Source organism: Chenopodium quinoa, unplaced genomic scaffold (genome assembly GCF_001683475.1).
Source record: "Chenopodium quinoa cultivar QQ74 unplaced genomic scaffold, ASM168347v1, whole genome shotgun sequence".
NCBI classification, from domain to species: domain Eukaryota; kingdom Viridiplantae; phylum Streptophyta; class Magnoliopsida; order Caryophyllales; family Amaranthaceae; genus Chenopodium; species Chenopodium quinoa.
In genome coordinates this window covers 1,379,606-1,405,172 of record NW_018744835.1, presented here as the reverse complement: position 1 = coordinate 1,405,172, position 25,567 = coordinate 1,379,606, and the positions used below count along the sequence as shown (strand labels likewise).

Genomic DNA, 25,567 nt, shown 5'->3' with positions numbered 1-25,567 from the left:
AAAATTAAAGGCTAATGATTATTAAACGATAATATATACTACGTATAATAACTTGATTCTAATTTTCTTTTCTTATTGTTTTGTGTTATCCTAGCTAGAAATTTTGGATACACCACTGCTCTCATTGGTCATTAGGTCCACGATAGGTCAAGATTAGACCATCATACTAAAAAGTTTGTCAGGTCAGTGCAACTTTCTTTTGATATAGTCTACCACAATAATGCAAAGCTGCAGATCGACTAAATGGTCTCCTAACCATTGAATCAAGGCTATTCCTTCTTCTCAATATTTGTGAATTAAGTCCAAAGATAGTTGCAAATCAACAAATATGTGAAGTATTGCAAGAAAGTGAGATGAGATGTAGACATGAAACATCTTGGGAGCTTAGTTTATGTTAATGATGGGAATTGAATCATGGTTATGACGGAGACGAATTTTACTTGCCTTTTAGATTATCAAGGTTTTATGCAGAAAACTTGGCATTTTTTTGCATATTTGGAAAACTTGTAATAGGTTGAGTTTGTAACATTATCTATTATTATATTGAACCAAACCAATACAATTTAATGTTCTATTATACATTAAATTAGTAAATTTATCGAATTGTATCATTTCTATCATGCATTTTCTATCTCAAATTGGTGAGATCTCACAAACCAATTTTACACATTCAATTATCATATCTTCTCACCAATCCAAAATGAAATCCCAATCTTAACAATCTTGCCAACAAATCTCGATCTTAACAATCTTGCCAACGAGAATCTCGTTTCTTGTTAGTGAAAACAATGGAAACAGATGATGAACTCAAAGTGAAGACTTTTCAAGATTAGACCCTCTTTGGTTTGATGTAAAACATTTTTCAATGAAAAATTAGTTTTGAAAACATATTTCCCTACCTTATAACAAGTTCAACCTTACTTTACTCTATGAACAATGTTGTGACATTTTTAACCCTGAAAATGTGTATTTACCAATTTGCCCCCATTTGATGTTAAAGGTTTTTTTTTTCTTTTTCTTTTCTGATTAGTGTTAACTGATTACCATCTCTCTCACTTCATCTCTCCATTATTATCATCCCAACTTATCGGATTCCCTGCAATCAAGAATGCATTCCCTTTATCATCTTACCATTCAAACCATTGAAATACCGCTCACACCAAAAATGACGCTGAACCTCGTCCGCTGAAAGTTCACTGGAAAATCTAGAACCGTTTATGGGGGGGTTAATGCTTGAAATTGTCTTCCTTTTACTGGGATTATAGAGGGGATTGTATTGATGTTCCTCCTACTGGTTTCAAGCACAAAGTCACTGATAATCTTCAAAGGTAATACCTTTTTTTCAATTTTAATTTCAGTTTGTTTTTTAGGGTTTTGATTAATTCTGGGTATTATTCCATTAATCATTTCAGGATCTCGGTATTCATTTATTTTCCTTAAATTTGATTGGATTTTGAAAAAAAACAAAGTGGGTTATTGAAGTGAATGGAGCACCAGGTACACGATATACCAACATCAAGTTGATTTTCCCGAGCATTACCCCATGGAAGCTCCTCAGGTCTCTTTTTATTCTTTTCAATTTGTTGTTTTCATATTAATTTGCTTTTCTACAACACATTTTTACATTTATATGTAAAAAAATTTGTTGTTCTTGTTGTTGTTTGACAGGCAGGTGATCTATTCACCCCTGCCTCCAATTCCCCTCATATATACAGTAATGACCCTATATGCTAAGGTAAACTCTTATTTTTGAGAATTTGATTTTAAGGCTGTTACATTTTTTGTAAATTTTGCATAATCTATACTTATCTTGTCCGTTCTTCTCATGGTAGTGTATATCCCATTATATTGTTTTCGAAACACTCTAGCGCCATTGGGTTTCATTATCAAGCGCATTATTTGATCTCATGTTTGGCTGTTGTTGGTATCAAGTTGAGCAGATTTATCCCTTTATAAGTGTTGTACAACATTCCATCACTTGTTTTGTTCTGAAAACATGAAATACTCTTTAGCTAATAGGTCTCTCTGTTAATCTGATTATATTCGTAGCTACTGATTATACCTGGTGCTGGTGGTTCTTTCCCTACTAAGATAAGTTTGGATGTTTTGTGCTGTGATTTGACTTGGTAATCACCTAGATTAGTCTTAACTCTTAAACCTTTTATTCCTTTCTATGACTTCGTAATCTGCTATATGTTATGTTCTGTGCTAAGAAGCTCGTTGATTAATTACAACTCATTCAACTCGATTAAATTACGAGTCTCATGGGGTGGGTTTATCCATTTTGATCAATCAATTTGTCTTATAATTCTTTTTTGCTTGTATGACTTCATAATATTTTTGCAGTGCTTGTGGCTTTAGGTATAATATGTTTGTTTCCATTTTTGCATTAGACAGAAGTCCTACTATCTCTCCCATTGCACGTCTCTTTAGTTGGTGAAAATTTCAATTATGAGGGTTGTCTCGCTATTCAATATATCATTGACTCGCTGAGCTGATTAATCTAATTTAATAGCAATATCTTATGTCTGTTGCTCTGATAATGCAGTATTCTCAATTAGTAATTTGTTCATGTTATCGGAAACTAAGAGCCTTGGGGCTCTCCTAATGATGCATGGTTTATAAGAAGATAAATGTGCTAATAAGCTATCAGGGTGTTTCCATTTCTAAAAACTAAATAAAATCACGAGCAGTACCTTTAATATTTATTTCACTGTATGAATAGTCTTTGTCTCTTTGATATGCTGATGGTATGGTTCATATAAATGCTTTTTTGTCAGCCTTGAAAATGTGTGTAAATTTAGTTATCTATATGACATTTGGCATGTAGGAGTGTTGTTTAGTGGTTAGTCATAAGAATCCATCTTAGCTTGCAAGTTATTGTTGCATTGTAATTCTTTTAATATTCCATTCATTCAAATTTACCATCACTTATAATTATTTGTAATTATTCTCAAATTCTATATATTCATTCATTTGGTGCCATCAATTCAATCTTAATTAAAACTCAATACGTGGTAGAGTCTGTAACTGATATGCATGTAAATTTAACCAAATGTTTTATAATTGAGATTCTAATTATAAATATGTACTCTTATTCTTTGCATTATTGTCATTTACAATTTATTATAATTCTTTTCAAATTCCATTCATTCATTTGGTGTCATCAATTCAACATAATTAAAACCCATCTTTTATGTGTTGATGGAGTGGTAATTTTAGTTTCTCCCTCTTCAATTTCATCCTCATCAATGGATGCTCTAGATCAAGTTTTTGATCCTTTGAGAAATTTCGATGAGGGCAGGAAGGGTCGGGTCCAGATGAAATTGTTCTAGGTAGATGTTTTTCAAAGAAGATAGGTGAGGCTGATATGAATGGGAATAGAATGCCTTTGCCAACACTGCACAGAAGGCTATAGAGACTCTGGATAAATATTTGAAGGAAAGGAGATGACGAGTAGTTCTCTTATCAATCCTAACCTACCTTAGAGGTGTATTGTTAGTGCATCCTAATCATAGCTGCTATGTTTCGTGATCTATCGAGCCACACAAGATATGATTCAGGGGAACTCTAAGCCTATATTCTTGAAGTCATGTAATTTTAGTGTAGCTGATGTATGTAGTCTGAGAATTATGAAGTCTTTTTGGTGTTTGCGTCTGTATATGTATTCTGTATTTATATATTCTGTTGGATGTAGCATTAATTTGTCTAAGCTCCAAATGCAATTATGTAAATTTTTTATAGCAATTGTTGTGTTAGCATTATCAGTCATTTTCCTGCTCCATCGTTTTTGTGTTTTGATTGTCTGCTTCGTGGTGACATGATCTGCATCTAATAAGCATTAACTTAATAAATTACTGTATTTCTTTGTAGTGTTAAGTGGAATTAAGCTAACCTCAAGATTGGCTTATTTGGTTAACTCATCTCTTCTTGGCACTCAATTATTAAAAATAAATAAATAAATAAATAAAAAACCTTAGTTAATTACATTGGTTTTAAGATACCAAACTTGAAACTTTCAGAATGGATATTGGATCATATTAGATACTACCTCCGTTTCTTATTATGCATAACAAATGGGTATTATTTGTGAGACAAAATATTCACATAATAAGAAACTATAGTAGTATAATAGAAATACGAAGTATAAATTTACACTGCATTAGACTTGAGCCAAATCCAAACTTAAATCTTCGAGACCTAAGATTGCCAACTACTCATAGGGTACCCAAGAAAAAATTAATGTAAAATTTCATATTTCTTTGTTTCGCTTTGTTTTTTTAGCTTGTAATTTATACCAATTTTTATTCTAGAGAATCACCATACTCTTTCCGATACATAAGAAAAGGGTAACAAATATATGTAGCCCTTAGGTCGGGCTACAAGGGCTATATATATGCATTAAATAGACTTCATAAAATAGTATAAAATTTAAGAGTTCATAACAAAAATACGCTTAAATTAATGTAAGTATTGTTTACCTGTTATTTAGTCTTTCTCTTATTAGCTTTTTATTGTCTTTGAGGCATGATGTCCAATTTGTAATTTTCTAAATTTCTTATAAGTGAAATGCGAAAAAATAATTTTTATACCAGATTGCATAAGCCATTTCACGTGCAAAATGCTTACTAATTGTAAGCTTTATAACTATGTACATCGTACAAGCTATTAAAACGCTTTACATTGTTACCACATAAAACAAACATAACTAAATTAAGTGACCACCCTTATAGTATAAAGACAAGCTATGATAACTTATCCGCATTGGCTGGCTATATCACACGCATCGCGCGCGTTGGCCACCCTAGTTCAAGTAAACCACAATTATAAATTAGTTTTCCTTTGTTTGGTTGCATATAAGGAAAGTCAAAGAAAAATAAAAAATAGGAGTGAGAATGAGAGGGTGGATGAGAGGAAAGTAAAAAGAAGGTAAGGAGGAGGGAGGAAAATGTGGCTCCCTTGTTTTGTGAAGGAAAATATTTTCCACTATCAAGGTTGCAACTTTCTACCAATGTGAAAATTGTTTTCCACCCCATCACAAACCAAATAAAGGGAAATGGGAAATTCGTTTTCCATGAAAACATTTTACTGAGCCAATTAATTTTTCATTGAAAATATTTTACATCAAATCAAACGAGAAACGAGGCCTAAATGTAGATATCACTAATGAAAAGCTAAGCTTAAAAATATTCATGTTACATATTGGAATATAAACTTGATTATAGATTGAAAGCGCAGGACGAAACCACATGGGACAACAATAGGAATAGAGTAAGTAAAATCTAGTGGCCGAATTATATTGTCACCCATTCGAAAAACACCAATGTCATATCTCCAAGTTCATCTTTGGAACTGAACCAATAATCATCAGCAAAGTATATGCAATTGTGTTAGCAACCCATCTCATCAGTTGTACGAACAAGCGTATATATAGTTAATTGTTACCTACAAAAAAAACAAGCAACATCTTAACACAAGAGGTTGCTTTAATTTTTCTGAATACCATCCAAGCTAAATAATGTGATATTGCTACTCTCATTTACGAATACAAGTCCATCGATACCAAGATCAACCCTACGGTATAAAACATCCATATTCTTAAAAGTTTCGTACGAAGGGTTATATTTGAAGTAGCTGTTTCCCATCTCCCTTCTCTCTCTTTCTTTCACCTTGTTCCAAGCCTGTTTCCAAATCCTAAAACATCTGTTTCCATTTTTCCAAGATTCCTTTCTCCCTCTTTCTTTTACGTTTTTGAGTTTTTTTTCCAAAACTTTTCCATCTTCTTTTAAAATGAATCACCAAACTTTTCTTGATAGATGAAACCAACTGAACCATGTAAGAGGTGATATTCACCTTGTTGGGTGTGTCCCAAATTTTATAAGCTTATTGTTTAGTGGAGTATTTGTGCATATACTAGAAGTTTCTGGAAAAATCAAGCAAGGTTAGTAATAGCTTATGATTTCTCTAGAATTACCTAGTTGAATGTTCCAGAAAAATTCTTGACATTGGAAGCAACAACAAATAAATATAATTCATCAACATTATCCTTTTCTATAATATTATGGCTACAAGAATGATAAAGAACTTTTGAAATCTTTAAGCCATTTCTTCCAACCTCCATATTCAACTATAAATATAGGTCTTAGGCATTCAATCAAAAAATACATATACAAGAAGCCATACTTATACACAAGCCTTCATACCTATCTACCCTCTTTGTAAATTACTTACCTTCTCTCTATGAATTTACTGAGAGTTCACTTGTACTACTCACCCTTTTAAGGATTCTTGTACTCTCCTATTTTCATAAAAGTGGAAAATTTCAGATACTCGTCGGTTGTGGGAATTTTGCTTACATTGAGGATTTTTCCCACGTTAAATATTGTGTGTCCAATTCTTTACTCTATCCGTGTTTATTTGATGTTACACATTGATCGACATATAGTTTTAGGAAATTAATTGACTTAAATAAGATAGTGAGGTTAATAATTATTGAAAAAGTAATTAATGTAATAAGAAAGAAATAATATAATAAATAAAATAGTAATGCGTTTTGGTGGGACCAGTTGGGTTATATTTTATTGGATGGAGCAATTGATAGGAAGGAATTTCGTCAAGTTAAGATTGAAAGAGGTGTCAAAAATGAAAATGAGATAATTTCAACAAATGAAAGAGTTCGTAATGCACAGGTGCATAAGAGATTAGGTTATAAATCTAAGAGTTTGATTTATTTTAATTCGTTGATTTTATTTTCATTCTTTGTTTTTAAAGTATTAGAAATGTTAGGATAGCGAAATAGGAATTATTGTTGATTGACTTTATTTTTGTAATACAAAAGTTGAAGAATAGGATAAGGCCAATAGCTATATTGTAATTGCCTCAATAAATAAAAAGAGTTTCAAAACTGACTTTTCACCATTGAATTAAAGTTAGGACAATTTCAATTTTTCTACAACCAAAAGGCAGGCACCTCAGTTTTGCTCCCCTCCAATTTTTTTTTTATTATACTACCACCTAAATCACAGTTGTTAAAAATTGCTACCACTTAACGGAATGGGTTAGGATTCTGTTAGTTTAATAAAAAAAAAAAACAATAACCCAAATTCCCGGCAGCCCCTACCACCCTCCCCCTACCCCATTCCGGCCACCAACTCCCTTCCCTTCCCGATTCCGGCCATCCCCTACATTCCCCCCGTTTTCGGCCATCCCCTCCATTCCCCACCCCGTTTCCGACCACCCCATCCCTTTTCCTCCCCGATTTCGTCCACCCTCCCTCCCCCTAGCCCACCACCGAAACCACCTCCCTACCTAGCCATCGCCAAAAGCCCACCCTTTCCTCAGTCCCAAAATCCCACCACCTCCCCTTTTCCACCCTAAAACCGCATCTCTAACCCATAAACACCAGCCCGAAACCAAATGGGTTTTAGGGTTTCGCTTATGGTGGTTTAGGGGTGGTGTTTATGGGTTAGGGGTGCCGGTTTTTGGGTGGGGGAAGGATAGGTGGGGTTGATTCAGGGTGGGGGAAGGGGAGGGGGGCCGATTCCGGTGGGGGGGATGGGGAGGGAGGGTGCTTTCCGGTTTCGGGTGGGTGTTGGGGCAGCGAGAAAGGGATAAGGGAGGGGGGTGGGTTGCGTTGGTGGGGAAAGGGATTAGGATGGGGTCGCCGGCGTCGGCCAAAGTGTTGGGCGCCGGTCGCCGGTAGGGGGGAGGGTGGCTGGGCAATTGAGGGTGGTGGGCTGCAAAGGTGGAGGAAAGGGAGGGGGGAGGGTGGCTGGGTTTTTTTTTTTTTTTTTTTTTTTTTTTGAATAAACTTAACGGAATCCGTTAGGATTCCGTTAAGTGGTAACAATTTTTAACAATTGTAATTTAGGTGGTAGTATAATAAAAAAAAAATTAAAGAGCTAGCAAAACTGAGGTGCATAAGCCTTTTGGTGGTAGCAAAATTGAAATTGTCCTTAAAGTTATTCTTTTTTCTCGCTATTTGTGAATTAAGTCAAGTAGACTAAGAAAGTGAGATTATGCAAATAACTACAGTATTTTCTTGTATTAATTTGAAAACTTGTAAATTTCTTGTAACATTATGTATTATTGGACCAAACCAATGCAATTTAATGTTCTATAGCTTGAAAGATTTAAATTTATCGAATTGTATCATTACTATCATGCATTATCTCAAATTTGTAAGATCTTGCAAACCAATTTATAGACAGATAAACTCAAAGTGAAGACTTTTTAAGCTAAATGTCTAGTTTTCGTAGGTAGGAAAATAGATCATGGGACAGTAATGGAAAAGGTGAAGATTTTTCATAATCTACAACAAATACAGGAATTAATCTGCCTAGCCATCATTCGGAAAACCTCATCGTTTTCTTTGTTGTAGTAATGTGAAGTGTATACTTATGATCCAAAGATTGTTCTACAGCTAAGGTTAATGCTCGATTTTACTCAAAATGACAGCAGATAGCATTTTACGAGTCAAGCGCAGTTTTTATTATTCTATGTAAAACATTTGCAAACTACAGTTCTTACAAGTTCCGCGACAGATTAGGCGTGCTACAGAAGTACAGGATACATCTGAATTGTAACGATAACAATACTCTCTAGAAAAACATCAGCTTTATTCTATGTAAACAATTGCAAACTACAATTCTTATAAGTTTCGCGAAAGATCAGGCGTGCTACAGCATACCGCATACATCTGAAGTGTAGTGATGGTGATACTATCTGGGAAAACATCAGCTTTATTAAACCACCCACCCCCCTCTTTTTTTCTGGATTTTACAAGTCTTTTCCTATGTATTACTCCTTGTTGATTGACTAAAATTAGACAGGACATAAAGCTTCTTACAAGAAAATCGCGGTGAAGTTATTCAGTCGACCCAAAACACACAAGCACGACTTCCTTGAAAATCTACTTCCACGAAATGGAAGTAGTTGATTATTAAATCCCGCAGGGCAAGCAAATTTTTCTACAGGAAGCTCTTGCCAATTAAACAATTTTTGTCACTTCCTAGGACATAAGAACACTACAATATCTCAGAGAAGGATAAATTCCTACATCCAACCAAGTGAGCACTATTTTCTGTTACAATATTTCAACATTTATCCTTCTATTTGTGCTAACTCAAACCTGAATATCATGATGAATGCAAAAGATAATAGAGCAGACACTCAAAGCTAAAAGGTGTCAAGAATTTTGTGTATCTTGATGATATATATAGAATCTATGATCATATTTTGCACTATATTAAGAACACGACTAATGATTTATCAATCAATTGGGTTGCCAAACTATTTATATGACAAAAATGGTGATAATGAAGGGCGGTTCTCCAAACTCGACAAACTGCCAAGCTATTGCTGAAAGCTCCCATATCACCGCTCATACCTGTTGTTCTACAGGATGACAGCCATTACATGAGAACCCCAGCTAATTGATAACTCTATTATCTTCACATAAGCAGTTCTCCTAGTGCTGATCAATGGCATACAAAGGCGAGGAACCCATCAAACAAGTTTGTTTGAGTTCCTTAGAGGTGCCTCTGGAAAGCTCTCATCAGGTAGACCCCTTGCCTCCACTTTCCAGATTAATTAAAGGATCAGACTCACCTCCCTTAACCTAGTGGTGATAAAAGAAGCCTCAGATGTCATCCAAAAAAAGCTAATTGGTGAAATGATACAGATTACATAAATAACTCACAGCCCGTTTGATAAAGAAAAATTATATATGGAAAAAAGATAATGAGTTTGTATATAATTCTGCAAAGAATTCCTCATGTCAATATACGACTCCATCCCCAAATATGTGTGTATTTCTCCATAAGTTTTCATTTACAACCTCAAAGGTGGTATTGACAATTAATGAAAATTTATATTTAAAAAGGATTAAAAAAAAAATACTACCATGGTCAATGACATGAACCTTCCCTTACAAAACTACATATAAACTCATTACCAATGTTGCTTACCAAACAGGCCGTCAAAGTTGGGAATTTTTTTCTTGAGAAAACAATACCTGAGACAATGGTGCTGGTTCAGAAGCCTTCCTCTGAGTTTCTCGGGTACAGTAGTAGGAATAAAGAATCATTCCCACCAAGGCAATCAAAATTCCAAGAATATTTCTCCAGCTAAATGGATCATGAAGCAAGATGTAGCCAAATGCCAAAACCAAGCATGTTTTCAGATGTCCTAGCACTTGATAAGTGACTGGAGATGTCTTTCCAATCACAAGGAAAGTACTGAAATTAACGGAGACAGCAATCAAACAGGAAATTATGATGAAAATCTGCAAAACAAATCAAAAGACTTGTCAAACATATAGTTGAAAATAAGGTCACTGGAAAGAGTTATAAACTGAAAAGGAAATCTATCTTCTCACCAATACTTGTGTTGTATAATTGAAAGTAAAAACATTTTGATTTGTCAAAAGCTTATCTAGAAATGGCCCAGAGATCAACAGTGTTGCTGCTTGGTAAGGACTTGATTGATACAACAGCTGAGTTGAAGAAACTTTGAACTTCTTCTGGATGGTATTAGTCATCTAGAATGATATGGTTAAGATCTTAAACAAAAGATATACACACGCACATATATGTTTATATATACCTTTTACCAGGCTTATTCACAACATCTCTACATCTACAACAGTCGGTAATGATTTACACACTTTGAATAAAACAAGATACATTTCAAAGTTACAACTATCAGAAAATTTATCCCTCCATTCAACACTGAAAGTGAAATAAGATACCTAGCAGTCATTGCTTTGACCGTCAAGATAAGGTGGTTAATTCAACCTTTCTGCCACATGCAGAGCTTTAATAAAAATATTTGTCAAAAACTTTGTTCTGCTAAATTAGCAAGTGAGTTCTATCAAGCTAATTTGTGTAGTAAGAAAAATAAGAGGCATGCACATATAGAAATAACAGAAAGGGAAAGGGCATACTACAACAGTTTCAGAAAGGATACAATCTGTGCAACACAAGTTGTGATCACTGCAAGGAAAGATAAGAAAGATCCCAGAGCATTCAGCTGCAAATCTGTAACAGTTGCAATCCCCACACCTATAAGAAGTACAGCGAGAGAGCTCTGTATGCTTCGGCTGCATGAAGGAGATCATAGAAAACTTCAGTACTGTAAGACATACCATTTCCAACAACAAGAACACTATACTCCAGAGAAAAGTAAAAATCAGGGACAGCAGTAGAGCGTCTACATTTCCATGGATATATACAAACATTATTTTTACTGTTTTTATCTAATGAAAATAATACAAATGCTTCTCACAAGGATTTGATACAAAATGTAATTACTTTCCAAAGTCAATAGTAATGACCGTTGCAGTTCTTTTGGCCTTTTGGGAGCCAAAAATGGTTATAATATCCTCTATCTATGTGCGAGCTATCCTTGATTTTTTTTTTACCCAACTACAGCACCATAGATTTGGAAACACAGGGTGAAGGATTTTTAGAGAGTTGTCAAAGTCACTGATAATTAGTACTCCCTCCGTCCCTTATCTACGTGCCTATTTTCTATTTTTCACGGGAATTAAGGAACTTAGAGATTCCTTAAAACCCTTGATTGGGAAGTACAAATATGCATGTGGGGTTAGAGAGAGATAGAGAGAAAGAAAAGGTAGTTAGTAATTATTGAAGAGATGGAGAAAGAAAGTGTTGGAAAATGATGTCAAAAGTACAAAAAAAAAAAAAAAAAAAAAAAAAAAAGGATGACAACTCATCAAAAAGAGGGAATATTGTTAAAAAGTACATTCTTTAAATAGAAATATGCATGTAATTTTAAAACCCCAAAAAGGAAAGTAGGCATGTAGATAAGGGACGGAGGGAGTACAACTCTCCAGAGTCATAGAAGGCCGTAATAACTTGTAACTACGTACATCCTCCATTCTTTTTTAATTGCAACGTGGGGGGTGTATGCGGTATTTAAGGAGAGGAAAGAGATAGAAAGGAAAAAAAAAGGGTGACCCATGTGATGAGTAGGTCAAAGAGATAGAGAGAATCATTGCCCAAATTAAAGTAAAGTTGCAATTAATTTGCAACTTCCCTAAAAGGAACGCGTTACGATTAAAAAGAAATGGAGGAAGTATGAACTATCTTTAATTTGGAACATGTCCAACAACAATTTCTTTGAATTTAGAAATCAAGGAGAAGAATATGCTTTGTATTCATTCTAAATTACTTGTATTAGTGAGTGTTCCTGTCCTTCCTGAAAAGAAGTATGAGATCTTTGAATGATATATATATATATATTAAAGGCATTTTATATAGAAATGAAAATTTTCTATAATTCCTTGTGAATGTGACCAAGTGTCTAGGATGGAAATGGTTAGAAGCTGTATGAATTTCATGCCACATTGATTACAAAAATGAGGCAAGCTCATAATTATTACTTGTATTTTCTAAAACTCTCTCATAAAGTATGGAAGCCAAATCATCTATATACCACAATGAAAAATGTCAAACTTTACCCAGAGATTAAGATGTTATCATTGCTACTACTGACCTGAATTGCTTCTTAAAAAAGACAGTTTCCAGAAAGACAGTGCAGGGGATGATTGCAAGCTTTGTCATCTGCATAAAACCAAAACAAGAGAACTTCAGCAACTATATTTTAACAGCAAAATACAAGAAATTGCAAAGTGCTGTACAGCTTATAACAGGACCGGATAATTCACAATTAAACGCATAACCAGTCTAGAAAAAATTTGAAAAAATAAGGTCCTATAATGCTCAACATACAAGCATTTAAATCACAAACATTGAGCACATGGACACAAGAAAAGGTAATGATTTCAGACCTTAATGACCCATAAACATCAAGCCTTCTCTACTTCAGTATATCCTAAAAATATCAATGCAACAGGTTACAAGAAATTAGCAAGCTTCATACCTGATAGAAGCCAACAGAATTGAAACCCAAGCTGAGATTTAATAGTCCAATGGATATTCCATTTAGAATGCCAAACCCCAAAACAGCTTTTCGCTCAAAGGGTTTGTGTTCAAATAATTTCATCTTTAAAGCTACATGAAGAGAGCAAAAGGTAACAAGCAGATGCCAGCTCGTCAATGTAGTAGCTGCAGACAGACAAGAAAGGAACAACAGTTAGTGTACTGTGTACATGCTAAAATACATTCATACCAAAAATTAAAATCTCTGGTACTTCAGGCATATTGTCAAAATTATCAGCTTCAGATAGACACCATTAAAATACGTGTCAGATTGCATCGTTGCAGAAATGGAAAAGTTATTGGCTATTAAGAATTATAATTACATACTAAACAGACTCTAATTCATTCTAAGATACTACTTCCATACACTGAGAGGTTGAGACTTCTTCAATATTCTTCCTCAAAGATCCTAATACTAACGACATAAGATCACATAGAAAATGCCCTTAAGAATACAGTGAGCTGACATATATATATATATATATATATATATATATATATATATATATATATATATATATATATATATATATATATATATATATATATATATATATAATATATGATACCCTTAAGAATACAGTGAGCTGACATATCATTATCTAGGTGCATGCCCCTTGATTCAAGATATAAGGCACTAAAGCTTTTCAAAAAGCTCCGATCATTAATTTCACTCAAAATAAATAAAAAACACACTCCCTTAGTCTATTTATTGCGCTGCACCCAAAGCTTTGCTACGATTATCAGAGAGAGAGAGAGAAAGAGAGAGAGAGAGAGAGATGGATAAGCGGCTATGGGTTCCAATCTATAGGGGAAAATTTGAGAAAAGCCTTACCAAACAGGTATGGAGCAAAGGGAGTAAGAAATTAATTCATACTTTCATCCACATTTCAACACAAATCCCTCACTACTTTATACTACCTACATTCCTTTTTGTTGATTACGTTTTCTACTATCATTAGTAGCCCATTTAAAACACTCCCGGACTTCTTACAAAAGTCCCACTTATAACTTTTTCTCAAACCTTTTCTTAATATTTCTTATATATGCCCATACTATAAAATCTCTCTCTCCTACTCCTCTTGGCTTCTGTTGCTCCGGTAATCTTATCAATCATCTAGGAACAAGGGTAGTATAATTAGCAGAAATATATTATGAGAGAAAATTAAAGGTTAAGGGCAGTTCTTGAAAAGTGCAAGCAACATAAATACTGAAACAATTCAACATGTGGCACAGAGAAGATGCTTTGCAAAGCATTTGCTCTTTCCAGTATCAAATTAATGACGTTAGAACAGTTAGATTACACAGTGTTTGCTCTTTAGTTAACAAGCCTAAAATTACATGCATTCAAGCAACATTATCCAAAGAGGTGGAGAAACAGAACCACAGCTACGGAATTCTCTTAGAATAATAAGTGTAAGTTACCCAACAAGTTCACAAGTAACCAATTGCGTCATGCATAGAGTTTTAGATTTTATTTTTCATCATCCTCACAGTACCTAATCATATCCTCAAGATCTGCATTAAAGTTCTAAGCAATGACAATCCTAGAGTCTAAAATCACCATATGAACTGGTTTACAGGGTGTTTGGCTGCCAGTTTCATTTTGCATTAATAACTTGTAAGGAAAATACAAACACACCACCTTCTTAACAATTCTGTTATAATGTAACATCCATTAATCAGAGATAACTGAATAACTAAAAGCAATTAGAACTAACATAAACTCCCTCCATCCCTTTACACTTTTGCTTATTCCATTTCAAATAAAATTTCCTTTATCTCTCTCCATAACATAAACTCTATTACCATGTATCATAGCACTATCTCGTTTTTCTTCTCTCTTTATACGCTATCGATCTAATACACATTTAACATATATCCTTAAAATTTGTTTAAGGAGAGGATTAAGTTATATATATACCCCTCTAGGTAATATCTCTTCAGCAAAGATTGTCGATTTAACTATAAGAACAAAAACAGATAGGACATTCATTAAGATGTTTTAGCTTCAAGCTTCAAGAACTGTATTGGCTCTTAAGCTCTTTATGTTTGATGATGAACCATAAAGTACTTAGCACTTCAATCACAATCATAATTAAGTCCCTAGACATGTAAAGCGTGCACTATCAACAGACTTTGGACAAATGATTGACTCACGTAATTTTTCTTGTCTATATGGATAGCCCAAGATTTTTCTAACTTGAAATGTTAAAATTATTAGATACTTTTGGCACAGTTTAAAGTGATTCAGTACTTCAGTACCATATGCCATAATTCCATATCAGGTATCATACATACCATTGCCAGAAACCTGGCAATTCGTTGACGCAAGATTTTATGCCCCTCCTAATGATTATTATACATAAAACTAAACAATAAATAAAAACTAAAAAAAGGTATCCATTAAATAGTCAATGACCTCATAGGCTCATATGACAAATAGTTTAAAACGCTTCTTTCTAATTTGGCAAACAACTACCTAGCCATTATATTAGGGGAACAAAACCTTGAGTTATTAACAGTCAGATATGACCAATCTAATCACTGTTCAATTGTTAGCTGCCACTGTTCTGTCTATGATTGGCAAATGCTGATAATTACAAATCAAATTAGGTCAATTTCAGCTTAAAGTTTAATAGCTTCCTGAATAATAGTTTTTTTTTTTTTTAAAGAAGCATATACTCCATATAAGGTAGCTACATACCCACAACTTTTCTTTTGAAATATTATAGAACACTACATGTTATGTAGTTGGGTCATTATATGTTTTTGATAATGTATGTGCCCCCTACTATGACACTAGCTTGAGTAGCTTCTAGCTTTATCCCTGCACAAACACACCATCCTACTTCATAGGTTCACTTAAAATGTAGGCAAGCTTAACATCCTTCATCATGAGTCTTATCTAAAATGTAATCTCTCCAAAATGCTTGTAAATGTCAACGTGACAAGTAATTTTCTTTTTACAACAATGTGACAAATTCTTTACCTGCCAACATTTGCAGTTGTAATAGAACGAAGACAGTAGGCATCAACAACTACTGAACAACACAAAGCTACAGGTTTGAGGATTGGTAACGTATACAAGTACAACTATGAAATCATACAGCCTTTTGTTTTTATAATTTCCATCATTAGATTCAATGAAAGAGTAGCCAGATGGAAGAGACTTGACACCCTGCAATAACATATTAACATGACTCAATGTGGATCCTGTAGGATCTAGGATGTCGAGACAAAGTAGAATTTTCATTTCTAACAAGTCAAGATTGGCCGACATGTCATTAATATAAATTATAAGAAAAAGAAACACCTTATAAACATGAAAAGGCGACAAATTATTTGAAAGTAGAACTCTTATTGGTTGAAGTCAATTCCATGCACATAGCCACATAGGTCAAACACAACTATTTGAAAACTGCTGCATTATTTACTCATGATTAATGTATCATTGTCTACTTGCGACAACTAGCTTCTATACGTTAAATGTTACCAAAAAAATTTATGCTCCCTTCTTTGTATGATGAAAAAGACTACATGGGTCATCAGCCAAAAAAATTACAGGCCATGACCCACAATAACAAAGGATACACTAACTAAATTTCAAAGATAACGGGATTCCAACGTCAGAAAAACACTTAATGGAAGGTACAACTTATCATTTGAAAATTTTATTCAAATTACCACCATTAATCTATAGCAACTAGAAATACTAGCCCATAACATGAGATGTATTGAAGATCAAAAATCACATTTCCAAAAGGGCGAGATATTAAATCACCGATGCATTAAATTACAATGTGGCTTAGCCTCAAATAGTACCACAAACCCACTACCTCCCATAATAGACATCCTCATTCAAAGCAGTGTAATCCATCTTTTGCAGGACGTGGTAGTAAAGAATCACCAAAGATATTGATTCTATGGATACCGTGTCAACCAAAACATTCATAACTCAATATACAGGTTTCCAAGCGTATGCACCCTACTTCTCCACAACACTTAATAGCTACAAATCAGATTTAATTTCATCAAATTCATTCTGACGAGGAAGGACCATTTAAAGCACGGAACACAGTCCCATTTCTTGGACATCCTAAAATCCCAAAATTAAAGTAAACCATAATCCCCTTCATTTCAAACAATACCCACTTCCTCTTCCTCATGAAGCATAGATAGATCACTATATCTCAAATCATAGAATTCTCAACACCACTTCAAATCAAGAACCAGTACAGCTTAAACCCGAGCCGTGTTTACACATTAAATTCACATTAACATAGCATTAATAACACCGATTCACGCGTGACATTGCCATTAATCGCATACAGTTAGCCCTTAGGGTCGCATACATCAAATCGATTAAAAACAATAGCACTGCATTAAATCAACAAGTAAAATGGAGAAAATTAAAACCTTATCAACTAAACAATTAATGGACATTAATAAAAACCCAAAATTCAATTATAAGAACTTACCAAAATGAAAACCCAAAGTACTAATAAGGGCTTTATTGCAAATGACAATTGAAACAGAAGATACAACTGAGAGACTCAAAGCCCCAACAGTTCCAAGCTGAAATCCACCTCTATTTTCACCCATTTTTCTTTTTACCCTTTTCTTGTATTTCGTCGGTTATCACTGATCAATCTTCCACTTCAAAACCTACCCACAAAAAAATCAGAAACAAGAACATCATAAAATGATTTTTTTTTTTTTTTTCCTCAAAAAAGAAAGGAAATTTCGGTGAAAATTGAAATTCTCGAAAAACCCACCTCGAAATTAAGATCGTGAATTTTGACAAATTTGAGAGAATGTAGAGCAGATCTGATTGGAAGCAAGAAAAGGGGTAGTAGAAGGGTAGGGTGATGAAAGGTAGAACACTATTTATTTAAATTACTTGGTATTAAAAAGAAAATAAAATATTGGGTGACAAATTATATTTAAGAATAAGAAAGAAATAAAAATGAAAAGAGAAGATCTTGCCTTTAAATGAAATTTAGAAATTGGCGAGTTGAACGCTCAAGTTGCGCTGTCGATCTCGAAATGTTGATAGTAGGATACTACCTAACAGTAGTACCCAAGGATCTTCCCTATTTTTTTATCTTTACCTTTTTTTTCCCTGAATCTTGAATTCTGATGGCCAATTAATTAATTAAATATTATTCTATTAAAAATTTTACCCATAGCAAGAAATTTATCAATGAAGAGATAAAGATAGAAAGTAAGTACTATGATAGAAGCTTTTTATTTTTACAAACACCGGTTCATAATACTCCTTTCGTGTTTTAATAAGTGTTTATACTTTTAAGCAATTTAATTGACTTAAATAAAATAAAAGGTAAATGGGGTAATTGGATTATTAAAAAAATATAAAAGAAAGATAGCGGGGTTAATAGTTTATTGAAAAGTAATGAATGTGAGAGGAAAGATATAATAAAACAAAAGTAGTAGTGAATTTAGGTGGGGACCATGAGATGAGAGAGATATAATATTTAAATGTAGTTTTTTGCCAAAAAAGGAAGTGTAACACTTATTAAAACACGGATGGAGTACGTGAACCTCCTCATATAGCCAAAATTATGGAATATAATACTATACATCATTGTACTACATGTATATTATTGTACTAGGTAAAATTGTATTAACTGGTTAAAATTACATGCATATGAACTTCAATCATCTTTGTATTTTTGTCAACACTCTTCCTTTGAACGTTCACATGAAATGGGGTATGAGTTGCCTCATTAAAAACCTTGCTAGGTAAAACCTTGTAGGATAAAAACCATAGTTAGGGAAAAAGAGTACAACGATATAGTATTATATGCTTTGGTATACTGCCTCCTTAAAAACCTTGTCAGGAAAAACCTAGTGGGATAAAAACCTGATCGAATAAAAAAAGAGTGCAGTGTATATAATACTCACCCTGATTTCAACACAATTCACGAAGATGTCGCATTCCAATTTTGTGAACTAATTGCTCAAATTTCTACAAAGGAAGTGATTTAGTGAATAGGTCGACAAGGTTGTCACAAGACTAAATTTGCTGGATATCTATTTCCTCATCCTTTTGCAGATCATGTGTGTAGAATAGTTTTGGGGATATATGTTTTGTTCTATATCTCCCTTAATATATCCCTTCAGTTACTTGAGAGATGCATGTTATATTATCTTAGAGATGATGGTTGGATTTTCAGTTATTGCGTTCATTCCACATTCTTCTTGGATATTACTGATCCTCGACCTCAACCATACACATTCTCGTCTTGCTTCATAAAGAGCTATCAACTCTGCATGATTCGAGGATGTTGCGGTCAATGTCTGCTTTGTTGATTCCCACGATATTGCAGTGCCGCCATAAGTGAACAGATATCCAGTTTGTGACTTGGCATTTTGTGAATCTGATAAGTATCCAGCGTCTGCATACCCAACAAGAGCAAAATCTCGTTTTGGTTATAAACCAAGGTCTTGTGTCCCTCGTAAGTACCGGACACTACTAGAAAACAGTCAATCAACGACGGAAAAAAACCATCGGAACACTGTCGCATTACGCTTTGTAGGAATTTCGCGATATTCCGTGGGAAATTCCATCGGAAAGGTCCATTCCGACGGAATTTCTGACGGATTATGTTCTGTCGGAGTTAAGTTTGACTTGATTGGGAAGTCCCTCGCAAGTTTCCGACGGAATAGTTTCCGTCGGTATGAGTTAATTCCGACGGAAAATTCCGTCGCAACAAGCCAAGCTTCCGACGGAATTTTCCTCTTCCGACGGAAATTTCCGTTTGAAAATTTAATAGAAAAAAAAAATAAAAAAAAGCCCCACCCACCACCAGCCCACCCCCTGCCCCCACAACCCAGATCCCCACCCACCGGCCCACCCCTTGCCCCCACAACCCAGATCCCCACCCACAAAACCCCCACAACCCAGATCCCCACCCACGAAACCCCCCTAACCCACAACTACCCACAACCCACCACCGAATACCCATATCTACCCACCCACCTAAACCACATTCCAAAAAAAAAACAAATTCAAAATCAGAAAAAAATCAAAATCCAAAATCAAAATAAAAAAAAATCAAAAACATGAAAAATCAGGAAAAAAAAACGAAAAAAGCCGAAAAAAATAAGAGAAAGAGAATAAGAGAACTTACCTTGAATTCCATCAAAACTCCTAATTTGGCTTGAATTTGGGTTTTAAAGGTCAAATTCGACCATGAAAACTCTAGATCTAGGGTTTTCATGGTCGAATTTGACATGAAAAACCTTATTTTGTTCTTTGAAAAACCTTTAGAAGGCGGTGGTGGTTCGTGGTTGCGCAGCGGCGGTGGTTCGTGGCTTTGAAAAACGAAGGGGAAGGGGAAGGAGAAGGAGGAGAGAGAAACGAAGGGGAAGGAGAAGGAGGAAAGAGAAACGAAAGGAGAAGGAGGAGAGAGAAATGAAAGGAGAAGGAAGGAGGGGAGAGAAACGAAGGAGAAGGAGGAGGAGGAAAAGCAGAGAAGGAGAGAGAGAGAGAGAAAGAGAAACAAAGAAAATGAGGTTTTTTTTTTTATATATATATTAGAACGTTCCGACGGAAAAATAATCCGTCGGAATATTTTGGGTTTTCCGAGGGAATATTCCGTAGGAAAGTTAACTTTCCGACGGAATGTCGGAAGCCTATTGTTTCGAGGGAATTAATTTCCGTCGCAAAAATTCTGACGGATTTTCCGTCGTAACATACCTTTTCCGACGGAATTTTCTGACATACCCTATTTCCGTCGGAAAGTTCGAATTTTCCGACGGAATTTAGGTCCGTCGGAATGATTCCCTCGGAAAACGACCTATTTCTAGTAGTGGGAGTAAGTGTCGGACTCCCTTCCAATGTCTATATGTCGGTACATTGCTATACCTGGCTAACAAGTTTGCAGTGAAAGCTATGTCAAGACTAGTGTTGTTAGCTAAGTACATGAAGGCTCCAATTGCACTTAAGTATGGAACTTCTAGACCCACAATTTCTTCATTTTCCTCTTGGGGTCCGAATGGATCATTTTTCATATTCAAAGAACGAACAACCATTGGAAAGTTGATTGGAGTTGCTTTGCTTATGAAGAATCTTTTCAAAACTCTTTATGTATAGTTTTATTGATGGACAAAAATACCATGACTCAAGTACTCAATTTGCAATCCAAGGCAAAATTTAGTTTTTTCAAGGTCTTTCATCTCAAATTCTTTCATCAAGTATTTTGCAGTTTTCTCAAATTCATTTGAGGTTCTGATGATATTCAAATCATCAACATAAACTGCAATGATAGCGAATCCTAATTATGATCGCTTTATGAAAACACAGGGACTAATTTGATTGTTTTTGAACTGTTCTCTCATTAGGTATTCACTGAGACGGTTATATATATCACATCCTCCCTGATTGTTTCAATCCATAAAGTGACCTTTTTAGTTTTATGGAAAGTAATTTTCTAGGATTGTGATTCTCTGGTAGTTTTAGTTCTTCGGGGACTTGTATGTATCGAGTGACCTATACAAATACGCAGTCACTACATTCATTAATCGCATTTGCAGTTCTTTTGTGACTGTCAAACTTACCAGAAATCTTAATGTAGTTGCATCAACTACTGTAGAATATGTTTCTTCATAATCAATCCCTGGAATTTGAGAAAATCCTTGGGCTACAAGTCTTGCCTTGTATCTAAATATCTCATTTTTCTCATTACGTTTTCTCACAAATAACCATTTGTATCCAACGGGTTTTACACCTGCTGGTGTAAGATTTCTTTTTCTGAAAACTTCTCATTTTTCAAGTGACTTTAACTCATTTTGCATTGCCTCCTTCCACCTTGACCAATCACTCCTCTGTCCTTAGTTTAACATCATTTTCATCAGACACAATGTCGATTGCAATGGAATATGCAAATATTTCATTTACGATAACATCTTTTCTATTCCAATGAATCTTGGTATGACATAATTCATTGAGATTTCATTGTTATTGATGTCTTTGTCATCTTGTTCATTTCCCGTAGGGTTGTCTTCTTGTTCATCCCCTTTTAGATTATCATCATTTTCTTTACTTTCATCCACATTTGGTCTTTCTTGACCTTCTGACGGGGAAACATCATTAATCTCATTTTCTATTCCATCCAATCTTTTCAATTTCCTTTGCATAGAATCTTTTGGACCAAGTGGTCTCCCACGCTTTCTGCGTGCTCGAGATTCATTTTCAATGGCTTTATTATCAGTTGGAATTTCAATACGTGCAGGGGCATTTTCTGCTGGTATATGTGATTTTGTCACCTTCTTTGTGTCTACAAATGCATCAGGAAATTGATTTATTTGCAACACTTTGTAAATGAACAATTTTCTTGACTTCTTGTTCACATGCATTAGTTCATGGGTCTAGGATCAACAGTTGTGTTGCATTCCAAATGAGTTCTATTTCTTTCTTGCGTGGGTCCACTTTCTCTCCCCCTAAGGCTGAGAATAATGTTTCGTTAAAGTGACAGTCGGCAAATCTAGCCGTAAATAGGTCACCAGTCAATGGTTCAATATATTTGATTATAGAGAGGAATCAAATTCGACATAAATTCCCAGCCTTCTCTGTGGACCCATTTTTTTCGTTGGGGTGGAGCAATGGGAACATATACAGCACAACCAAAGATTTTTAGATGTGAGATACTTGGTTCTCGACCAAAAACTAGTTGTAGTGGCGAGAACTTATGATAAGTTGTAGGTCTCAATCTAATTAGTGCTGCTGCATGTATTATAACATGTCCCCAAGCAGGTGATGACAATTTTGACCTCATTATTAATGGTCTTGCAATCAATTGTAGTCTTTTAAATTCATCTAGACCATTTTGTGTATGAACATGAGCTACTAGGTGTTCAATAACAATTCCAATTGACATACAATAATCATTAAATGTTTGGGATGTAAATTCCCCAGCGTTGTCGAGCCTTATTTTCTTTATTGTATGAACTGGGAATTGAGCTCTTAATTTGATGATTTGGGCAATTAATTTTGCAAAGGCAACATTTCTACTTGAAAGTAGACTAACATGTGACCATCGAGTAGAAGCATCAATTAAAACCATGAAATATCGAAATGGTTCACATGTCGGATTAATTGGCCCACAAATATCTCCTTGAATTCTTTCCAAGAATTTTGGAGATTCGGTAGCAATTTTGTTCATAGATGGCCTTATTATTAATTTGCCAAGTGAACATGCAGAGCATGTTAATTTATCTGATGGAGGAATTTTGACATTTCTTATTAAATGTCCAACTGAATTTGCTATAATTCTTTGCATCATCTCAGTTGCTGGATGTCCCTAACGATCATGCCATAAACTAATCAAATGTTTGTCATCTAACTTATGGTTAGATATCATATTGATTTCCACGGGTCGTATGTTTATACGATATAACCCCGAAGAATATGCTTGCAATTTCTCATAAATATGCTTCTTGTCACATTTTTCTGCAGTGAGGCATAAATACTCTTTTTGATCTGTTGTCATTGTTTCTAAATGATAGTCATTTTGGTGTACATCTTTAAAGCTTATGAGATTTCTTCGAGATTTACTTGAATATAAAGCATTATTAACTATCAATTTTGTTCCTTTTGGAAGCATTATACAAGCCTTTTCAGATCCTTCAATAAATTTAGCTAACCCGGAAAATAGTGTTTACATTTGCTTGAAACAAATTTAGTTGTGAAAAATATTTTCTATCCTTCAAGATAGTATGTGTTGTTCCACTGTCCAAAAGGCATTGATATTCGAAACCAAGTTTAGGCAGATCCATATCTTCACAAAATAAATATGAGATTAGTTTAGAATAATATCATACAAACTTTTATTGATGATAGAAGTTAAAAGTACATAACTAGAAATTTAAAATACATTACATAAAAGAAAATACATTAAAACATAATATATAATTTCTTTGTTCCACAAATATTGCAACAAGGATGAAATTACGCATTTCAAAGCACATTTTATATGTTAAATATCTATAATTATATAAGAGTAAAAATTATAAAAAGTTGATATTGTGAAAGTTTTTTACGAGACGATCTAACAAGACCCCACATGACTATATTTTACTTCATGTATAAATCATAATATGTGGTCAAACAAGTATAATGGATAGTGTAAAAGTCCAATTTATTGCAATATTAATAGAACGGAGGAAGTATTACATTAGTATATGGGAAATCTAAGCATTGTTATTTTCTCCAAAGATGAAATCATTTCCAATTTCAGTGTTGTCCATGAAAAAATCAGACATATAAAGGCTAGGGCATGGAGCATTTTCTTCCTTAACATAATTTGCTTCTGCGTTTTTCTCTTTGCCTTTTATAGAAGCCTGGTAAAGATCTACCAAATGTTTGGCCATACGACAAGTACGTCCCCAATGCCCTGTCATGCCACATCTGTAACATGTGTCTTTTCCTTTTGAAAGAGTTTGTTTGTGGCTTCCAGATGACTGTCCCTTCTGTTTTTCAGAATTTTTTAAATTATAGTTTCTTTGAAAATTATTTCTACCACGTCCACGGCCTCGTCCGCGGTAATTTCCACGGCCTCTTCCACGACCTTGTAATTTTCACGTCCACCTCTTTGTGTAGCATTTTCCTCGGGTGGATAAGAATTTTTTGCATTTGCCTCATGAGTGGCCAAAGACCCAGTTGGTCTAAGATTATGATTTTTCAACAAAAGATCATTGTTTTGTATGCATTAAACTTTTTGAAACCTCTTTCACGATATTGTTCTTGCAACAGTATGTTGCTTGCATGAAAGGTAACAGGATAAAGTCGTATCACCTAATCAAAAGTAAATCCTAAAACCACTAACTAAAATAGACAGGGAAGTAGGGTCAAATCCACAGGGAAACAAGTCTTTCGATTCCTAATTAATTAATATAATCTAATTATCAAGTAACCAAATTGTTTTTGTGAGAATTAAACTAAAAACTAAACTAAAGCAAATTAAATAAGGGAGGAAAACAATAATAAAAGGCCTAGGGTATAGGTTCACCAATAAATAATATTCCAAGGTAAAACATAATAATCAATCATCAATGCATAGATTAATCAGATCATAAAGGGCTTTCGCTACGTATTACGATCACAGAATTAATCTACCGGTATTAAATCGCATCTCTCAAATCTTGACTTAACCATTTATAAATTAACCTGCCTATTGAAACTAAGCCTAAACATCAATTCTCATATCTCAAATCTCGAATCAATATTGCATAACTCATACAATTAAACCTGCGCAAATCTAATTGCACAGCATTAAATCAATCAATAGGAAATCAACCAAAACATTGATAATCAACAATAATAAGTTACTCCGTCATATTAATTATGGATCCCCACAACCCTAGAAGTAAAACTACTCGCACATATTTAAATCTAAACTAAGCACGGCAATTAAAGAAAGCATAATTAAATGAAAGCAATTAAATTACTGAAAGTAAAGAGGGAAGAAATCGTTACCAAAGTAGATGGAAGTAAAGAATTGCATATACTAAAACTGTCGAGAGGGATCAAGAGTATTAACTAAAAGCTTAAAACTAAAAGCTAAGAAATTAAACTA

The 25,567-nt window shown here is 34.3% G+C and overlaps 1 protein-coding gene and 1 long non-coding RNA gene across 3 annotated transcripts; one reads left to right on the top strand and one right to left on the bottom strand.

Moving 5' to 3' along the window:
• The first annotated feature begins 921 nt into the window (after positions 1-921).
• LOC110704471 lies at positions 922-3,741 on the top strand. 2 transcript variants are annotated; one of them, XR_002507961.1, is made up of 4 exons: positions 922-1,328; positions 1,413-1,558; positions 1,669-1,735; positions 3,265-3,741. It is a non-coding gene; the product is annotated as an uncharacterized LOC110704471 (long non-coding RNA). The 2 variants fall into 2 exon arrangements; XR_002507960.1 differs by having other exon boundaries at positions 929-1,328; positions 1,669-3,741.
• Positions 3,742-8,899: 5,158 nt separating this feature from the next.
• LOC110704470 (UDP-xylose transporter 3-like) lies at positions 8,900-18,021 on the bottom strand. Its single transcript, XM_021882255.1, has 8 exons — positions 17,744-18,021; positions 17,447-17,633; positions 12,907-13,091; positions 12,520-12,587; positions 10,969-11,101; positions 10,379-10,540; positions 10,016-10,285; positions 8,900-9,619 (listed from the first exon to the last, which is right to left on the bottom strand). The coding sequence occupies exons 2-8, from the start codon at positions 17,568-17,570 to the stop codon at positions 9,557-9,559; spliced, it is 1,005 nt and encodes a 334-aa protein (XP_021737947.1). The 5' UTR covers positions 17,571-17,633; positions 17,744-18,021; the 3' UTR covers positions 8,900-9,556.
• Between the last annotated feature and the right edge of the window lie 7,546 nt (positions 18,022-25,567).

Excerpts from the sequence above, each read along its gene's own strand:
- LOC110704470 (XM_021882255.1), bottom strand. The coding sequence starts at position 17,570 with ATGGGTGAAAATAGAGGTGGATTTCAGCTTGGAACTGTTGGGGCTTTG. Across the intron at positions 10,541-10,968 it reads CAACTTGTGTTGCACAGATT|ATGACTAATACCATCCAGAA; the intron begins GTATCCTTTCTG and ends ATATCATTCTAG. Across the intron at positions 10,286-10,378 it reads ATTATACAACACAAGTATTG|ATTTTCATCATAATTTCCTG; the intron begins GTGAGAAGATAG and ends TTTGTTTTGCAG.